Raw genomic sequence first — 18602 nt, 5'->3', positions numbered from 1 at the left:
TTTTTTTTTTTTTTTTTTAAAAAAAAAAAAAAAAAAAAAAAACCAGAATCTCCCTCTGTTGCCCAGGCTGGAGTGCAATGGCACGATCTTGGCTCACTGCAGCCTCCACCTCTTAGGTTCAAGCGATTCTCCTGCCTCAGCCTCCGGAGTAGCTGGGGCCACAGGCATGTGCCACCATGCCTGGCTAATTTTTGTATTTTTAGTAGAGATGGGGTTTCACCATATTGGCCAGCTGGTCTTGAACTCCTGACCTCAAGTGATCCACCCGCCTCAGCCTCTCAAAGTACTTGGATTACAGGTGTGAGCCAGCCAATGACTTTCTTTATTGGCTACGGGTGCTGGGGACACAGGGACCTGGTCATGCACTGATGATGTTGCCCTTTCTCTCCTGTGAAATGCAGTGGTCCTATTGGCTACTGAAGGTTTTTGCCGTTTTGTTTTTTTAGAGACAGGGTCTCACTCGTGCCCAGGCTGGAATGCAGTGGTGCAAGCATAGCTCACTCCAACCTTGAACTCCTGGGCTCTAGCAATCCTCCCACCTCAGCCTCCAGAGTAGCTGGGACTATAGGCATCCATCACCATGCCTGCTGGTTTTTGCCTTTTGGATGATCAATGATGAGTTTTTCCTCCTGTTTTCAGGGTGTGCTGGACCGGTTTTCTCAAATTCAGCCAAAGCTCATCTTCTCTGTGGAGGCTGTTGTCTATAATGGCAAAGAGCACAACCACATGGAAAAGCTGCAGCAGGTGGTTAAAGGTGTGTCGCCCTTCTAGCTCCCAGCCAGCATGGCTGGGTGTGTGTGTGGGTACATAAGCGTCTACCAGGAGTCAACCTGGGTAGTCTCTGCCCCAGATTGTGTTATATTCTCTGCCCCAGATTGTGTTGTATTTTGTGAAAAAAAAAAAAAAAAAAAAAAAAAAAAAAAATCAGCAGCCAAGCATCTTTGTCCTGTAACCTTGTGTTTTCTCCTCTCGCTCCTTCCAGGCCTACCAGACTTGAAGAAAGTGGTGGTGATTCCCTACGTGTCCTCCAGAGAGAACGTAGACCTTTCAAAGATTCCAAACAGGTAATGTACCGCATTCTGACCCTCAGGTCCGTGTAGAACCCACTGGAGCTCCTGCGGGGAAGTAGGCCTCTGGATCTTCCACTTGGGGTCACTCAGAGAATTTTAGAAGTGGAGGAGGTTTTAGTTAAAAGCATTTGTAGATAAGGCACCTGAGGCCCCAGAGCGAATCCCCCAAGGCCACATAGTGAATGAGTGGCGGAAGAGAGATGGTCCCAGGAACCCTCACTCTTCCGATCTGGTGTTCCTTATGTAGGGGGCTCTGATGGGGCCAAGCCCAACTTCCCAGATTGGCCACAGAAATTCTGCATTGGAAATCATGTGTACATGTATGTGCACACGTGGGTGCATGCACTGCACACATGTGCACATGATGCAGGCACACATCTACATGTGTACACATACATGTGCATATGCGCACAGGTGCACATGCATGTGTACATGTGTATGCATGGCTGTGCATACATAAACACTCGTATATGTATTTTTCACCTTCTAGGACATGCACATGTTTGCTGATGACATCTTCCTTGGCTTTTCTGACATTTATAAGAGAATAAACCGCATGTTTTGTGTACCAAATAGAATTGTAAGACTCTTAATTTTGAATAGAGATTAAGGAAATGGATTCTGGTTTAGTCAAAGTCGAATTTGTCCCAAAGTTCTTGGAGTTACCTTCCTTTAATTTTTCTTGAAACAGTTGTGGGGAGAGCGTTCTGAGCTCCGGCGTTTACCCCTGCGGGGTAAGCTTTCCCTTGAGCCTTGGGTCTGGGCCACTGGAGGGCGCCTCGTACGTGGCTCCTTGAGGCCTGGTGAGGAGGGGCTGTGTAGACATGGCAGGGTGTCTTCATACCAGCCATGGAGACCAGAGGTGGAAGAGCGGAGGAGATGGCAGAGGCCTTTTTGTTCCAGCAAGTGGTAGTTGGTGCATGGCTTATTACCATCTGTCAGGGTGTTCTCAGGGGCACCACAAGGTACAAATCGTGTGTCCTGTCCTCCTGGAGTTGCAGTCTAGTTGGAGAGGTGAGACCCACCTGCAGGGAGGATGAGCTGTGACCACTAGGAGTGGGAGGGACAGGATGTGCCCAGGAGTTGACAGCAGGGCCTGGTTGCTTCTCTGTAGGATCTGGGGAGGTGGCATCTGGGGGTGGCTTTGAGGTATAAGCAGGATCTGGGGACAGCTGTGTGTGCAGGGCACATTCCGGAGCCTGGAGGGTGCTGCAGGCAAAGTGGTGGCTTGGTGAGGGCCATGGTCTCCAGATGCGACTTGTCAGGTTTAGCTCTCAGCTGTGTGACCCCGTGCAAGTAACCTCTCTGAGCCTTGTGTCTCCATCTGTAAAATGGAGATGAGATGGTACCTGTATTAGGTCGTTCTTGCCTTGCTATAAAGAAATACCTGAGACTGGGTAATTTATAAGAAAAGAGGTTTAATTGGCTCATGGTTGTACAGGCTGCGTGAGAGGCCTGGTGCCAGCATCTGCTTCTGGGGAGGCTGTATGGAGCTTGTGATTATGGCGGAAGGGAAGTGGAGAGGGCACTTTACATGGAAAGCAGGAGTGGAGGGGATCGGGGGGCGGGGTGCCACACACTTTTCAATGACCAGGTCTTGTGTGAACTCAGAGTGAGAACCCACTCATCACCAAGGGGATGGTCCGTGCCATTCACGAGGAATCCACCCTTGTGATGCTAACACCTCCCACCAGGCCCCACCTGCAGACTGGGGATTACATTTCAACACGAGATGAGGGTGGGGACAAACATCCGCACTCTTATCAGCACCGTCCTCTCAGGCTGGCTGGGAGGATTAAACAAGCCGCTGCTCTGCAAAGCGTGCACAGTCAGCTCTCAGTGATCCTGCCTGTCATTGTGCGGCTGCGGTGGGCACTGTCGCCTGAAGCACCTGAGTCAGGATGGGCAGATCCTTCACAGGCAGGCCCAGGTGCCTGTCCCTGTGGACTGTGGGACCCTGCCGACCTTAATAAATTACAACCAGGTGCCAGAGCGCTGGCTTTATTTCATGCAACCTCGGATTTAGTGTCCCAGGTGTATGGATGGAGGCCATGATGCATGGAGGCTAGGAGGAAAACCAGACAGGGTTTACCAGCCCCCTGGTTGGCCCTGCTTTTATTTTTTCTGAATAATATTCATCAGCAGTTGATATAAAATGAGGGCATCCAGCAGAATCGTGTTAGCCACTTCATTTAGCCCGACACCCCAGGGGCTGGACTCCCACTGCAGTCCATCCTTTGATTGTGGATGCCACACATAAAGCAGAAACGGGTCCATGCCCATCTGTGGAGAATTGACGGGGCCGGGGGAGCCACCCTGTGGGCTTTTCATTCTTAGAAGGGCTTTAACAAAGGGAATCATTATGTACTGTGATTTATGGGCCATTTGACAGAAAAGGCTTTTCTCTGTGTGAAGTATCTGATTAGATCCGGCACTTTATAATGGGATTCTTACAGGAGGTAGAGGTGGGACGGGGTTTTCATTGGCTGTAAAGTTCCACAGTGAATAGTTTTCCTGACATGCTGGAGCAGATGGCTTTGTTTGTTTCTTGCTTAGAGTTGAATTATTTTGGATGCCCTTTTTAAACCGCCGTGTCTTCCCCAGGAGAAACCTTTATCTTTAAGGATGCCTTCTCATGCAAGACAGCAAAATTCTTCATTTTAGTCTGTATGGCATTTGTATTTCAGAGTAATTATCCCTAGCAAATGGCTGCAGGCTGCATTTAACTGATTCCCACCTCCTTCCCTGAGAGAAAGTCCATTTGAGTATAGGGCCAATGTTTTGTTTTTTTTTTTTTTTTTTTTGAGACGGAGTCTCGCTCTGTCGCCCAGGCTGGAGTGCAGTGGCGCAATCTCGGCTCACTGCAAGCTCCGCCTCCCGGGTTCACGCCATTCTCCTGCCTCAGCCTCTCCGAGTAGCTGGGACTACAGGCGCCCGCCACCACGCCCGGCTAATTTTTTGTATTTTTAGTAGAGACGGGGTTTCACCGTGGTCTCGATCTCCTGACCTCGTGATCCGCCCGCCTCGGCCTCCCAAAGTGCTGGGATTACAAGCGTGAGCCACCGCGCCCGGCCTAGGGCCAATGTTTTGAGATGGATGTTGCTGCTGATCTCAAAATAGAAAACCACCTTTTCCCAAGATGGCTTGTGGCTTCTGCGGCTGTTTCTAGTGCAGAAAACAATCTCCTGTTTGTGTCGCCCCTTTGGTGGTTCTTGGCCACCTACAACAATGCTGCCTGTCAGCTTTGGGGGTAAGCCTAGGCACACTTCCTGGGTGACAGTCAATAGCTGCGATTAATTTTATTTGTTCTTGCACAGATATTTGTATCTTGCTATTGTAAACCTCAGGATCTAGTAAGTTAGTGATAACACACGATATTTGCTGAGCGGTTCTCTGTCATTGAGCTGTGGTTCAGGAAATTGGCCCCACATCTGTAGGAAGGGCTCATTAATCTAGCATCTCCTCCTCTCCCTTCTCCATGGGGGAAGCATCTTACTTCAGACCCACTTGGCGAGTGCTTCCTTTTGGGCAATCATTGGAAACAAAGCATTTGCTAATCAGGTGATCAATAGCAAACAAAGGACATGGGCTCAGAAGACTTCAAGGCCATTTCCAAAGCCTCCTTCAGCAGTGTTGGTACACACATGGCTTGTTCATTGTAAGTGATCCTTCTCCATGGTGGTTATGAAAACACTTAAAAGATTCTCTAAAAGACAGCCCTTGGCCCTGTCAGCAGTGCTGATTAAGCAACTTGAAGCCTTCAGTCTTTCAATGAGTTTTCCTTCAATTAGCTTGAATCTCTGAGATCTGACTGCCTCCCCTAGTCCCAGAAAGTTTCCAAATCAGGCCACCGTCCCCCTGGAATCCTGGCTTTTCTGGGGTAGAAACAGAGGGAAGTGCACGGGTGGAATCAGCGGGTCTGGTCCAGCATTCTGGGACATTCATGGCGTGTTTCCCTGCGTTTCGGCCCACAGTGTGTTTCTGGATGACTTTCTTGCCACCGGCACCAGCGAGCAGGCCCCGCAGCTGGAGTTTGAGCAGCTGCCCTTCAGCCACCCACTGTTCATCATGTTCTCATCGGGCACCACGGGTGCACCCAAGTGCATGGTGCATTCCGCCGGGGTAGGTCTCTGGGGAAGGCTCTGCAGGGCCTCCCGTTGTCTGTTTGCTTCAACAGGGCCTCCCAGCTGTTGATGGCAGTGTTGGAGTTGTCAAACTGCACCCCATCCCCAGAGAGTCCAACGTGCCGAGCTTCTTTCCAAGTGGGGTGCTGCATGGAAATCCGGCACTGGGTCCAGGGCAGGGGAGTGCTGCCACTTCAAAGGCTGGGATGGCACCTTTGGTGCCATGGTGATCACCATGGTGATAGGCTTGGAGGTCACTGTACAGCGCAGTGTGCCTTGGGGGTAGGGGGTGCGCTGGCTGAACCAGCTACATTCACCCTGCAGGTCCGGACCACCTGGCGGATTGTGAACTCAGTAGGTGGGCCCTGCCAGCATTTTAAAAAGAATGAATCAGAATAGACAAGAATAGATGATATTAGCACAGTGCCAGACGCAATGGCCCACACCTATAACCCCAGCACTTTGGGAACCTGAGGCGGGCAGATTGCTTTGAGCCCAGGAGTTTGAGACCAGCCTGGCCAATATAGCAAAACCCCATTTCTACTAAAAAATACAAAAATTAACTGGACGTGGTGGCACATGCCTGTAGTCTGAGCTACTCGGGAGGCTGAAGTGGGACAATTGCCTGAACCCAGGAGGCAGAGGTTGCAGTGAGCTGAGATCATGCCACTGCACTCCACCTGGCAACAGAGCCAGACCCTGTCTCAAAAAATAAAAATAAAATAAAATATTAGCACAGAATAGGCTCATAAGAGGTATGGGTGTTGTTCTGTGAAGCTGTCATTACATGGAGTGGAATGTGTGCATGTGCTGGGGGCGTTGTAAAACTTACGTCTGACCGTGGGTTGTGGTAAAATATTTGAAAGCCACTGGTTAGGTTATTAGAAGGCTAGGTTACTAGGTTATTAGGTTATTATTAGAGTCTAATTAACTGAGAAAGAGCCTACCCGTGCTGTGAGTCTGTTAGGGCTGCCATAACAAAATACCACAGGCCATGTGGAACACCAAGGTGCCGCACGGTTGCTCTTGTCTGAGGCCTCTCTCCTTGACTTGCGGACGGCCACCTTCTTGCTGTGTCCTCGTGTGATCTTTCACATGACATCCCTGGTGTCTCTGTATGTGTCCAAGCTTCTTCTCCTAAGGACCCCAGTCAGATCGGATCTGGGCCTGCTTTGACAGCTCATTTAAACTCCATCACCTTTTAAAGGCCCATTTAGTCACAATCTGAGATACTGGGGATTAGGGCTTCAACATACGAATTTTGGGGGTACACAGTTCCGCCCATGACGCATGCTTTTAATTTTTCTTATTTCACCGAAAGTCTAACTTTATTAAAGCACCTGAAATAATATGTTATTACTATGCAATAGAATGTATACGTATAGGTTAGTGACTTTTAACCTTTTATTTTATTTTATTTTATTTTGAGATGGAGTCTTGATCTGTCACCCAGACTGGAGTGCAGTGGTGTAATCTTGGCTCACTGCAACCTCTGCCTCCTGGGCTTAAGCAGTCCTCCCCCCTCAGTCTCCCATGTAGCTGGGATTATAGGCATGTGCCACTATGCCCTACTGTTTTTGTTTGTTTGTTTTGTATTTTTGTGGCTTTTTTTTTTTTTAGAGACCGGGTTTTGCCACGTTACCCAGGCTGGACTCAAACCCCTAGGCTCATGTATTCCACCTGCCTTGGCCTCCCAAAGTGCTGGGATTACAGATGTGAGCCACCATGCTCAACCAAACCTTTTATTTTTGAAAAAAATAAAATACCTAGAGAACCTCTAGAAAAGCTGCAAGAATAGTAAGCTCCATGGTACCCTTCAGCTGGATTCTTCCATTGTGAACATTCTGTCTTTAATATTTTCAACGTCCTTTTTTTTGGTTTTGTTTTGAGATAGTTTCTCACTTTGTTGTACAGGCTGGAGTACAGGTGGTGTGATCATGGCTCACTGCAACCTCTACCTCCTGGGCCCAAGCGATCCTCCCACCTCAGTCTTCCAAGTACCTAGGACTACAGGCACGTGCTACTTTTTTGTTTTTGTAGAGATGGGGTTTTGCTATGTTCCCCAGGCTGGTCATGAACTCTTGGGCTCAAGTGATCCTCTCGCCTTGGCCTCCTGAGTGCTGGAATTACAGGCATGAGCCACTGTGCCTGATGTCAACATCCATTTTTAACATGTCCTAAAAGCCACTTTCGCCTTCCTTCTCTCTCAGCGTATATACACACGTTGTTATTTTGCTTTTTGTTGAACCAGTTGAGAGTATGTTGGAGCCACAATGATCTTTCACTCTTTAATATTTCAGCACATATCTCCCAAGAACAAGAGCATTCTCTTACAGAAGAGTGTGTAGCGCGCTCATCAAATTCAGGAAGGTTGGCGTTGGTGCAGTGCCGCCCCCTCATCTACGGTCCACACTCAGGTCGCCAGTTTCCCAGTAGTGTCCTAGCAGCTCAGGCGGTGGCACGTCAGTCGTCACGTCTCGTGAATGTCTGGAGCAGCTCCTCGGGCTTCTTCGTCTTTCGTGACACTGACATTTTCGAAGCGCCCAGGCTCCTGGTTTGGCAGAATGGCTGTGTTTGGGTCTGCCTGGTGTCTCCTCGTGGTTAGGTCCAGGTGATGCAGCTTTGGTGGGAACACGCTGGAAGTGATGTTGTGTTCTTCTCTGTGCATCTATCGGGGGGATACAACGTTAGTGTATTTCATTTCTGTGATTTCACTAGGCCACTCTTCAGAAATGAAATGCCTGGGTCAGTGTGGTGCTTTGCTTTTTTTTTTTTTTTTTAATTGAGATGGAGCCCTGGCACTGTCACCTGGGCTGGAGTGCAGTGGCGCAATCTTGGCTTACTGCAACCTCTGCCTCCCGGGTTCAAGCGATTCTCCTACCTCAGCCTCCTGAGTGGCTGGGATTACAGGCGCCCACCACCACGGCCGGCTAAGTTTTTTTTTTTTTTGTATTTTTAATAGAGATGGAGTTTCACTAGGTTGGCCAGGCTGGTCTCCAACTCCTGACCTCGTGATCCGCCCTCCTTGGCCTCCCGAAATGCTGGGATTACAGGCGTGAGCCATCACGCCCAGCTGAATGTAGTGCTTTTCTAATAACTGCTATCACATCTCACTTCCTCTGATCCTCCTCTGCCCCTGATAAGAGAGCTTCTTCCTGACTCGGCCGAATCCTTACCTTGCACTCAGACTTCTGGGCCAGTCTGTGGGAGTCAGGATGCTTGCTCCACGCCGTGGCTCTCGCCCTCACGCTGCTCTAGGCTCTCCCCTGGGCCAGCTCTTCAGCTCTCCCCATAGCTCATTTCCCCATTTCCCTCTCAGTTGGCTCAGCCCATAGGGAGGAGAAAAATCCACCGTATCTTGGTCAAACCTTCTGATCACCACTTTTCCCCCCAAACTGAGAAGAAGAGAATTCTCCAAGTGGAGAAACCTTTGCTTGATAAGACAGTGGCGTTTGAAAAGGAAATATACAAGTTCCCTTATTCTAGCTCATTTAGCTTTTACAGATGTTCCCTCTACCTAGAAGCAGTTTGAATCCCTTCCATAAAAAGGAAACATTTACATTGGAATCATTTGAAAGCCCTATTAGGCTTTTTACAGAGTATTTTCATCAGAATGTGGAAAGGAGTCAGTGTGGTTTCATCATCACCTAGATCTGGATTCACTGAAGGTCTTGTTGCAGGCTGTGAAATAGATCCAAAGGTTCAAGAGCCTGTCCACGCACAGCAGGTTAATTCTCAAGAAACCCGGGGGTGGGAGCGAGGGGCTGAGGTCAGTGGTGGGGGGCAAAGGCCTTATTTCTAGCAGTTACACTGGCTCAACCAAGTTGCCTCTTTGCAGGCAGTGAGCTGTCCTGTCGCTCAAATCATCTGATTTTATGAAAGCCAGTCGGGGTGTGTTCACAGACTAAGGTGTAGCTGGAATCGCATTTTCCCTGTGAAAGGTCAGCCCTGGTGTACCTGGGTGTAGGTCTGTTAATGAGCCACCGAGATGAGCATTTTTAGAAATCTTGCAGACAAGGGTCGGGGCGGGGGCAGGTGTCTGTGGCCAAACAAGACATTTTAGGAAAAATGGAAATGTGTAACTGTACTTTTATTTTTACTGCTCTTTGCATACTGCATGTCATTTTTTAAGGGGAGCATAAAAATGTATTAGATATAATATAGCTTGCTCATAAAATGGTCATGCCTGGTATATGTAGAGTGTGGAAAAATCAGGAAAAATTATATGTACTCCGTCTTCACTGGGCTCTTGCATCTCTGGAGAAGTGACTAAGCATCTTGCTCGTTTTCTAGAGTTATCTTGACCACAAACTTGAAAACAGTGAGGCAACACAGGCCAGAGTCCTAGGGCTGCTCATAATCCTCCCGATTTAGTGGGGTGGGTGGGGTTCTGTTACTGGTTTGTTGGTTTGCGTTTCCTAAGTCCATGAAAGGTGTCAGAAAGCGGCTCCCCTTTCTCTTCCTTTACATGAAATTACTCTCCTGCGCTGAGACCCAGGAAACTGTTTACGCTGCCTTACCCTCAGGGAAAGCATTCAGACTTGACCATAAATATTTAAGAATTAAGGGAAAAACGATGGATGTAACTAGTTAAGATTCACACAGAGAAATTCTTGAGAGAGGAGGAGGGCCCATCGTTTGTTTTGTGCCATCTGAGAGAATGAGGCTAATGAACCACTGAACGAAGGTGGGCTTGTAGCTCCGCTGTGCTCTCAGCAGACCATGTGAGTGAAGCTGTAGAGTTAAGTGCTGATTTTAAGTGAAAAAGAAAGTGGGAGAGGGATTTGCCACAGGCTCCTAGAATCAGAGTTCCCTGTCCTTTAAGTGGATTCGTGGAAAGATTTAGTTCATGGAGACAGTTCCTGAAAAGTTTGTCACCCCCAAATTATTGCCTACCCACTGTGCAGGAGAACAGATTGTCATGTAACTTTCTAAGAAGCTTTTGAGTGCCTGGGGAAGGGAAGGGGAGGCTGTCTCTTGACCATGACTGGGGATTCTTGTTAAACTGCACCCTGCAGCTCAGCTTCCAGAACCTGGAGGCAGCCTTGGGGGACCGCAGAAAAGGGCAGTGTATTAGTCTGTTTTTATGCTGCTGATAAAGACATATTGAGGGCTGGGCGTGGTGTCTCATCCTTGTAATCCCAGAATTTTGGGAGGCCAAGGTGGACAGATCATGAAGTCAAGAGATCGAGACCAGCCTGGCCAACATGGTGAAACCCCATCTCTACTGAAACTAAAAAAATTAGCTGGGCGTGGTGGTGTGCGCCTGTAGTTCCAGCTACTTGGGAGGCTGAGGCAGGAGAATCACTTGAACCTGGGAGGTGGAGGTTGCAGTGAGCCGAGATCGCACCACTGCACTCCAGCCTGGTGACAGAGTGAAACTCTGTCTCAAAAAAAAAAAAAAAAAAGACATACTGAGACTGGGCAATTTACAAAAGAAAGGTTTAATGGACTTAACAGTTCTATGTGGCTGGGGAGGCCTCACAATCATGGCAGAAGGCAAGGAGGAGCAAGTCACATCTTACATGGATGGCAGCAGGCAAAGAGAGAGAATGAGAATCAAACGAAATGGGTTTCCCCTTAAACCATCTGATCTCATGAGACTTACTCGCTACCATGAGAATAGGATGGGAGAAACTGCCCCTGTGATTCAATTACCTCCCACCTTGTCCCTCCCACAACATGTGGGGATTATGGGAATACAATTCAAGATGAGATTTGGATGGGGACATGGAGCCAAACCATGTCAGGCAGTGTCTGCCCGTCTGCCTGGCAGTCTCTGGAGGCTTCACTTGCTGCTGTTTGTGGGTTAGGTGGTGGTTGCCTGTTTGAGATGGACTCTGGAATAAGAATTGTGGCTCCTGAATGGGAGCCTGTGTTGGATAGGATTGTTCCTGGTGAGCTCTTAAAGGGGATCATCTCCTGCAACTGGCTTTTGGAAGCTTTTCCCTTGGGTGTGATGAGGGCCTTCATGGCTGGGGTTTAATACACAAGTCCTTGCTTCAGCCCTCTAGGCCCTCCACAACCAGGAGCACCCTTGTCATGAGGCAGAGGCTCACATCTGTGGATCAGACTGAAGGGCAGTGGTCACTGAAGGAGCAGCATCCCCGTCTTTCCTCAGGATCTTGTACGAGATCCATTGGAAAGATAGGAAAACCGAGGCTGGGAGCGTGGAGTGACGGGCGCAGGGGCCACTGGCTCTGCTCTCTGGGTTGTGCCTGGCGATGGGAAGCTTCCTCTCCTCCCTGCCCCTGCTGGACATACAGAGTTGCTTGGAACAAGTGTGTTCTGGGCAGTGAAAGATTATATAGCTGTAAACAGACATGAGGGAGCTCCTGGCATGCCCAGGAAGATCTCCCAGGTGTGCTGTTAGGTGGAAAAGGCAAAGTGCAGGACACTGTGTCACAATGAACAAAATGGCATTAATAACTATGTGCTGGCATCAGCAAGAAAGACATTCACAGGAAACTGCTAGGACTGGCTGCCTCTGGGGAGAACTGGGTACAGGACAGGGAGAGAGGACGGCTTTTCCTGGTATCTGCTTCAGAGTTCTGGACTGTGCAAATATATTGCCTATTAAGCACCAAAATCAAAAGGTAATAGGGCATAGTGGGTGGGAGGGAGCGGACCTGCTTGGGTGTTTTAGCAGAGGCAGGGTCTTGTGCTATCCCCTCAGCTGAGGCATTCCTGAAATCCGATCTCGAACGTGAGTCCCAGCTACAGTCTTGCTCCGTTGCCGGTGCCCCACTCCCACCACATCCCCCTCACCCCCCTGTTCCCTGTCCCCCATGAGGCTGGGCTAGCACCCGTCCTGGAGGGTTAGGCCCTGGTCTTTTGCTCGTTGACTCTCTTCTCAGGGTCACTTCTCTTCTGCCTGAAGCTGGTGGGCCTCCGTGGTGCCCTTGCTGTCCTGGGCACCGAGAGCTCGAGGGCAGACAGGAGTGTCAGGGTTTTCCTCTCCAGACTACAAGCCACTCTCAGCTCTCGGGGCAGAGGGGCATGGGGCCATGGCTCATCACAGGGGAGGGGAGGAGCCTCCGAAGTCTGCTTCTCCCAGGAAAGAAAATGGGGATCTGCTGGGGCTTCTTCCTGGCAGCATCTGAGCAGCACGTGGACCAGATACCAGGTTCCTGGTACTGTATGCCTAACAGAGAGCACCCGCTCCCCCGTGTCTCCCCTGCAGGGCACCCTCATCCAGCATCTGAAGGAGCACCTGCTGCACGGCAACATGACCAGCAGTGACATCCTCCTGTGCTACACCACGGTAAGGGCTTGCCCGGGTGCTGGCCTGTGCTTCACCGTGATAAGGGCTTCCCAAGATGCTGGCCTATGCTATACCACAGTAGGGGCTTCCCCGGGCGCCAGTCCGTGACACATGGTAAGGGCTTCCCCGGGCGCCGGCCCATGGCATGTGGTAATGTGTCCGGAATTGGTGGGTTCTTGGTCTCACTGACTTCAAGAATGAAGCAGCAGACTCTTGCGGTGAGTGTTACAGCTCTTAAGGTAGCGCGTCTGGAGTTGTTCATTCCTTCTGATGTTCGGATGTGTTCGGAGTTTCTTCCTTCTGGTGGGTTCGTGGTCTCACTGGCTCAGGAGTGAAGCTGCAGACCTTCGCGGTGAGTGTTACAGCTCTTAAGGCGGCGCATCTGGAGTTGTTCGTTCCTCCCAGTGGGCTCGTGGTCTTGCTGGCTTCAGGAGTGAAGCTACAGACCTTCGCGGTGAGTGTTACAGCACATAAAAGCAGCATGGACCCAAAGACTGAGCAGTAGCAAGATTTATTGCAAACAGTGAAAGAACAAAGCTTCCACAGTGTGAAAGGGGACCCGAGCGGGTTGCCACTGCTGGCTCGGGCAGCCTGCTTTTATTCTCTTATCTGGCCCCACCCACGTCCTGCTGATTGGTAGAGCCAAGTGGTCTGTTTTGACAGGGCGCTGATTGGTGCGTTTACAATCCCTGAGCTAGACATAAAGGTTCACCACGTCCCCATCAGATCAGTTAGATACAGAGTATCCACACAAAGGTTCTCCAAGGCCCCACCAGAGCAGCTAGATACAGAGTGTCAATTGGTGCATTCGCAAACCCTGAGCTAGACACAGGGTGCTGATTGGTGTGTTTGCAAACCTTGAGCTAGATACAGAGTGCCGATTGGTGTATTTACAATCCTTGAACTAGACATAAAGGTTCTCCAAGGCCCCACCAGAGCAGCTGGATACAGAGCGTCTATTGGTGCATTCACAGACCCTGAGCTAGACACAGGGTGCTGATTGGTGTATTTACAATCCCTGAGCTAGACGTAAAGGTTCTCCACATCTCCACCAGACTCAGGAGCCCAGCTGGCTTCACCCAGTGGATCCTGCACCGGGGCTGCAGGTGGAGCTGCCTGCCAGTCCCGTGCCGTGCGCTCGCACTCCTCAGCCCTTGGGTGGTCGATGGGACTGGGTGCCGTGGAGTGGCGCTCGTCGGGGAGCCTCGGGCTGCACAGGAGCCCATGGAGGGGGTGGGAGGCTCAGGCATGGCGGGCTGCAGGTCCCGAGTCCTGCCCCGTGGGAAGGCAGCTAAGGCCTGGTGAGAAATTGAGCACAGCACCGGTGGGCTGGCACTGCTGGGGGACCCAGTACACCCTCCGCAGCCGCTGGCCTGGGTGCTAAGCCCCTCATTGCCCAGGGCCGGCAGGGCCGGCCGGCTGCTCTGAGTGAGGGGCCCGCCAAGCCCACGCCCACCCGGAACTCCAGCTGGCCCGCAAGTGCCATGGCAGCCCTGGTTCCCGCTCGTGCCTCTCCCTCCACACCTCCCTGCAAGCTGAGGGAGCCGGCTCCCGCCTTGGCCAGCCCAGAAAGGGGCTCCCACAGTGCAGTGGTGTGCTGAAGGGCTCCTCAAGTGCCACCAAAGTGGGATCCCAGGTAGAGGAGGTGCCGAGAGCAAGCGAGGGCTGTGAGGACTGCCAGCACACTGTCACCTCTCAGGGCTTCCCGGGCAGTGGCCCATGACACATGCTAAGGGCTTCCCTGGGCGCTGGCCGGTGGCACGTGCTAAGGGCTTCCCCGGGCGCCGGCCCGTGGCACGTGCTAAGGGCTTCCCCGGGCGCCGCCCGTGCTGCGCCGTGGTAAGGGCTTCCCTGGGGCCCTGCCTGTGCTGCACTGTGGTGAGGGCTTCCCCAGTGCACAGCGTCGAGTTGGGCCCCCTCCTCTGCCCACCCTGCCTCAGCAGCGTGGAGTCCATGCCCTGAAACCAGAACTCAACTCAAGGTGTTGGAGGCCTTCCTGCCCTTGCTGAGCACTGACAGACAGAAGGTTAGGACAAGTTAAAGGAAGTGTATTTTACCCAGAGGAGGAGAACTCAAAACACCAAGAACTTCCACAGTGATCTAGCTACAGGTCCTGGGTGGTGCTCCTGTGCTGATGAGTTTTTTTTTTTTTTTTTTGAGACGAAGTCTAGCTGTGTCACCTAGGCTGGAGTGCAGTGACTCGATCTTGGCTCACTGCAACCTCCACCTCGTGGGTTCAAGCGATTCTTCTGCCTCAGCCTCCTGAGTAGCTGGGACTACAGGCGTGCGCCACCACGCCTGGCTAATTTTTTGTATTTTTAGTAGAGATGGGGTTTCATCATGTTGAACAGGCTGGTCTTGAACTCCTGACCTTGTGATCCGCCCGCCTCAGCCTCCCAAAGTGCTGAGATTACAAGCATGAGCCACTGCCCCGGCCTGCCGAGTCTTTATGCCGAGTGGAATGCAGCAGGCACATGCCTGACCTGTGAGGTGAATGCCCAGGGCCCTTCTGTGCCCCTTATGAGAGACTCTCCGGGACCGCCCACAGATGCAGGAGGGAGGACAGCACGTGGCTGTCCCCGTCCCCCCCCCCCCCCCCCGTGACCTCACACAGGTGCAGGAGAGTATCAGACCCCCCCCCACCCCCGTGACCTCACACAGGTGCAGGAGACTGTCAGACCCCTGGGGCTGCACACAGATGCAGGAGTAGGGACAGATCCCCGGGACTGCACACACATGCAGGAGTGGGGACAGATCCCCGGGACTACACACAGATGGAGTGGGGGACAGACCCCTGGGATTACACACAGATGCAGAAAGGGTCAGACCCCTGCGACCTCACACAAGCACCGGTGCAGGTGACAGATCTCTGGGATCTCACACACTCAGGAGTGGTGACCTTGGGTGCGTTTTTGATGTGTGACTGTGGAGAGGCCCCTCCCTGTTCTCTGTGACCAGCTGTGAATTAATAAGGGGCTTGAGACAAATGATTCAGGTTTTTTCCTGCAGGGATTTGCTCTACAACCCACCCCTGTCCCCAGTCCCTAATGTAGAACACCAGTGCCAGCCCCCCACCCCCACCATGGACCCTTGTGTGCCGGGTCCTTTTTCAAACATTTCAGGGCGGGAAGCCCAGGCAGCAGCATCAGTGCAGTGTCTTTACGGAGGTGCAGAAAGCTCCCAGCAGCCAAGATGATGCAGGATTCAGCTGCCTCCCTGGGACACGGCAATTTAAAATGGGAAGGTCTTGTATTGAGAGGAAAGATACAATGGAAAGAACTCAAAAATTTGGAGCAGTTTTCTCAGAGGCATTTCATTTTTACTGGAAGGATCCTGCCCACTAAGAATCAGGCAGTTAGATTTTTCCTGGAGCGGCTTGACCACACCTGTGTTCTTTTATTTTTCTTTTATTTTTTTTTTTATTTTTTGAGACGGGGGCTCACTCTGTCGCCCAGGCTGGAGTGCAGTGGCGCGATCTTGGCTCTCTGCAAGCTCCGCCTCCTGGGTTCACGCCATTCTCCTGCCTCAGCCTCCCGAGTAGCTGGGACTACAGGTGCCCACCCCCACGCCTGGCTAATTTTTTTTGTATTTTTAGTAGAGACGGGGTTTCACCGTGTTAGCCAGGATGGTCCCGATGTCCTGACCTCATGATCCGCCCACCTCGGCCTCCCAAAGTGCTGGGATTACAGGCGTGAGCCACTGCGCCTGGCCTCCCCACCAGGGTTCTAACAGCAGCCTTGGTGGCAGTTGTTTCATGTCCGGCAGCCCTGGGCCCAGCCTATACTGTGACCCACCCTCCCTTGCTTCCTTCCCCTTCCTTTCCCTCCCTTCCCCTCCCTACCCCTCCCTTCCTTTCCCATTTTCCCTTTGCCTTTTGTCCCCCTTTTTCCCTTTGCCTTTCTTGTTTTCTTTTGACAGTCTCACTGTTGCTCAGGCTAGAGTGCAGTGGTGATCATGGCTCAGTGCAGCCTCAAACTCCTGGGCTCAAGTGATCCTCCCACCTCAGCCTCCACCATGCCTGGCTAATTAAAAAAATTTTTTTTTCTGGAGACCAGGCACAGTGGCTCACGCCTGTAATCCCAACACTTTGGGAGGATGAGGTAGGTGGATCACTTGAGGTCAGGAGTTCGGGACCAGCCTGGCCAACATGGAAAAACCCTGTCTCTATTAAAAAAACAAAAAAGTTAGCTAGGTGTGGTGGTGGGCACCTGTAATCCTAGCTACTTGGGAAGCTGGGGTGAGAGGATCACTTGAATCCAGGAGGTGAGCCATGATTGTGCCACTGCACTCCAGCCTAGGTGACAGAGTGAGATTCCGTCTCAAAAAAAAAAAAAAAAAATTGTTTTTCCATAGAGACCAGGTCTCACTGTGTTACCTACCTAGGCCAGTCTCAACCTCCTGAGCTGAAGTGATCTTCCCACCTTGCCCTCCAAAATGCTGGGATTACAAGTGTGAGCCACCAGGCCTTGACTCAACTTTTAGCAGCTTTGTTGGACAATGAGGTGGCCAGGAATGCTATGCTGCTCGGGGCTTCCAGGCACTGGTTTCCTCTTTGTTGAGAAAGCAGCTCAATGGACAGGTGTGGTGGCTCATGCCTGTAATCCCAGCACTTCGTGAGGCTGAGGCAGGAGGATCCCTTGAGACCAGGAGTTCAAGACTAGCCTGGACAACAAAGTGAGACCTCATCTACAAAAAATAAAAAAATTAGCTGGGCGTGGTGGCTCACATCTGTGGTTCCAGCTACATGGGAGGCTGAGGCAGGAGGATCACTTGAGGTTAGGAGGTCGAGGCTGCAGTGAGCTCTGATTGTGCCATGGCACTCCAGCCTTGGGTGACAGAGGGAGACCTTGTCTCAGGGGAAAAAAAAAAAAAGAAGAAGAAAGCAACTCAACTAAATGGAGACCTTTGGCTGTGTCCTTGTGCCCTCTGCCTTTGTGCATGGGAAGTAGGTGTGGGTGGGCCTTCCAGGGGACGTTGGTTTTGGGTCACTGTAGCCCGCATGATTTGGGGACGGCACTAGGCTGTGGTGGATGGGAGGCAGGTTCCCAACACCATTCATCATGGATGAACAATGTCTTGGGGATGGTTCCGTGTCAGTCCAGACCTCATTCTGTTTCATGGCTGCGCAATGGCTGCCATCATACTGCTGGGGGTCAGGTGCTGTTCGGAATGCCTCATGTGGGTTCAGTGACTGTGTAGGAGTGTCAGTAGCAAGTGTGCACTTCCTGTGGCCTTGCTTGTGTCGATAACACCTACATTGCTTCGTCTCTGTCACCAGCAAGGGTACAACAGATGTTCTGTGATGCGTCTTCATGCACATGTGTGAATATGTCTGTGCGATTCACTCTTAGATGTGCAGTTGCTGGGCCAGAGTGTCCTGCATTTGAAATGGGCAGTTAGCGCCAACCTGTGACTCCATCTTAGGTGGTTTCTCAGGGACACGGGAAGCTGAGGGGGCAGCGCTCGGGGGAGCTGCCTAGCACCCGCTGAAGCCGCACCCCTCCTATCTTTGCAGGTCGGCTGGATGATGTGGAACTGGATGGTGTCCATTCTGGCCACAGGAGCGGCCATAGTCTTGTACGATGGCTCCCCCCTGGTGCCCACTCCCAACGTGCTCTGGGACCTGGTTGACAGGATAGGGTAGGTACCAAGATGCCATGCTCAAAGCAAGGGACAGGCAGCACCAGGAAGGCTCCTTGGGATCAGATGCAGAGCCGTGCCTGCCTTCTACCACGGTCGGGGCGCCTCCGGCATGCTCTGCCTTTGTGGACGCCTCCTCTCCAAGAGGAGGGCATGGGAGGTGCCAGAAGCAGAAGGTGAAGAGGGAGGGACACCAAGGGCCAGGGCTCTTCCCTCCAGAGTGAGGGCTGAGAAAAATCCTACGGGCAGCATGCGATCTCATTTCTTTTAAGAATCTATTTCTATTTTTAAGATTATTTTTTAGTAAAAATTGTATCATAAGGCACGCGGCATGGTATTTTGCGGTGTATACACATAGTGAAATGAGTACGGCAGTCAGGCAGATTCGCATTTGCATCTCCTCTCAGTTACCTGTTTGTTTTTAGCAAGGAGAGCACCTGAAATGGACTCTCTTAGCAAAGTTCCAGCGCTTATTACATAGTACGACTTTGTCAGCTGCAGTCA

The 18602-nt window shown here is 51.4% G+C and overlaps 1 protein-coding gene across 4 annotated transcripts in view; it reads left to right on the top strand.

Annotated features, from left to right (window-relative positions):
- The window catches only part of AACS (acetoacetyl-CoA synthetase), an 80564-nt gene that overhangs the window by 37314 nt on the left and 24648 nt on the right, over positions 1-18602 (top strand). For 3 of the 4 annotated variants that reach the window (XM_032168293.2, XM_058426046.1, XM_032168294.2), the window contains 5 exons: positions 640-754; positions 983-1064; positions 5045-5192; positions 12378-12458; positions 17974-18098. In XM_032168293.2, coding sequence (XP_032024184.1) covers positions 640-754; positions 983-1064; positions 5045-5192; positions 12378-12458; positions 17974-18098 — 551 coding nt within the window. The remainder of the gene's footprint in view (positions 1-639; positions 755-982; positions 1065-5044; positions 5193-12377; positions 12459-17973; positions 18099-18602) is intronic. The other variant, XM_058426047.1, reaches the window with a different exon arrangement.

Source organism: Hylobates moloch, unplaced genomic scaffold (assembly GCF_009828535.3).
Source record: "Hylobates moloch isolate HMO894 unplaced genomic scaffold, HMol_V3 SCAFFOLD_12, whole genome shotgun sequence".
In the NCBI taxonomy this organism is placed as follows: Eukaryota; Metazoa; Chordata; class Mammalia; order Primates; family Hylobatidae; genus Hylobates; species Hylobates moloch.
Note: the sequence above shows the minus strand (reverse complement) of the source record. Positions and strands in the feature narration are given on the sequence as shown.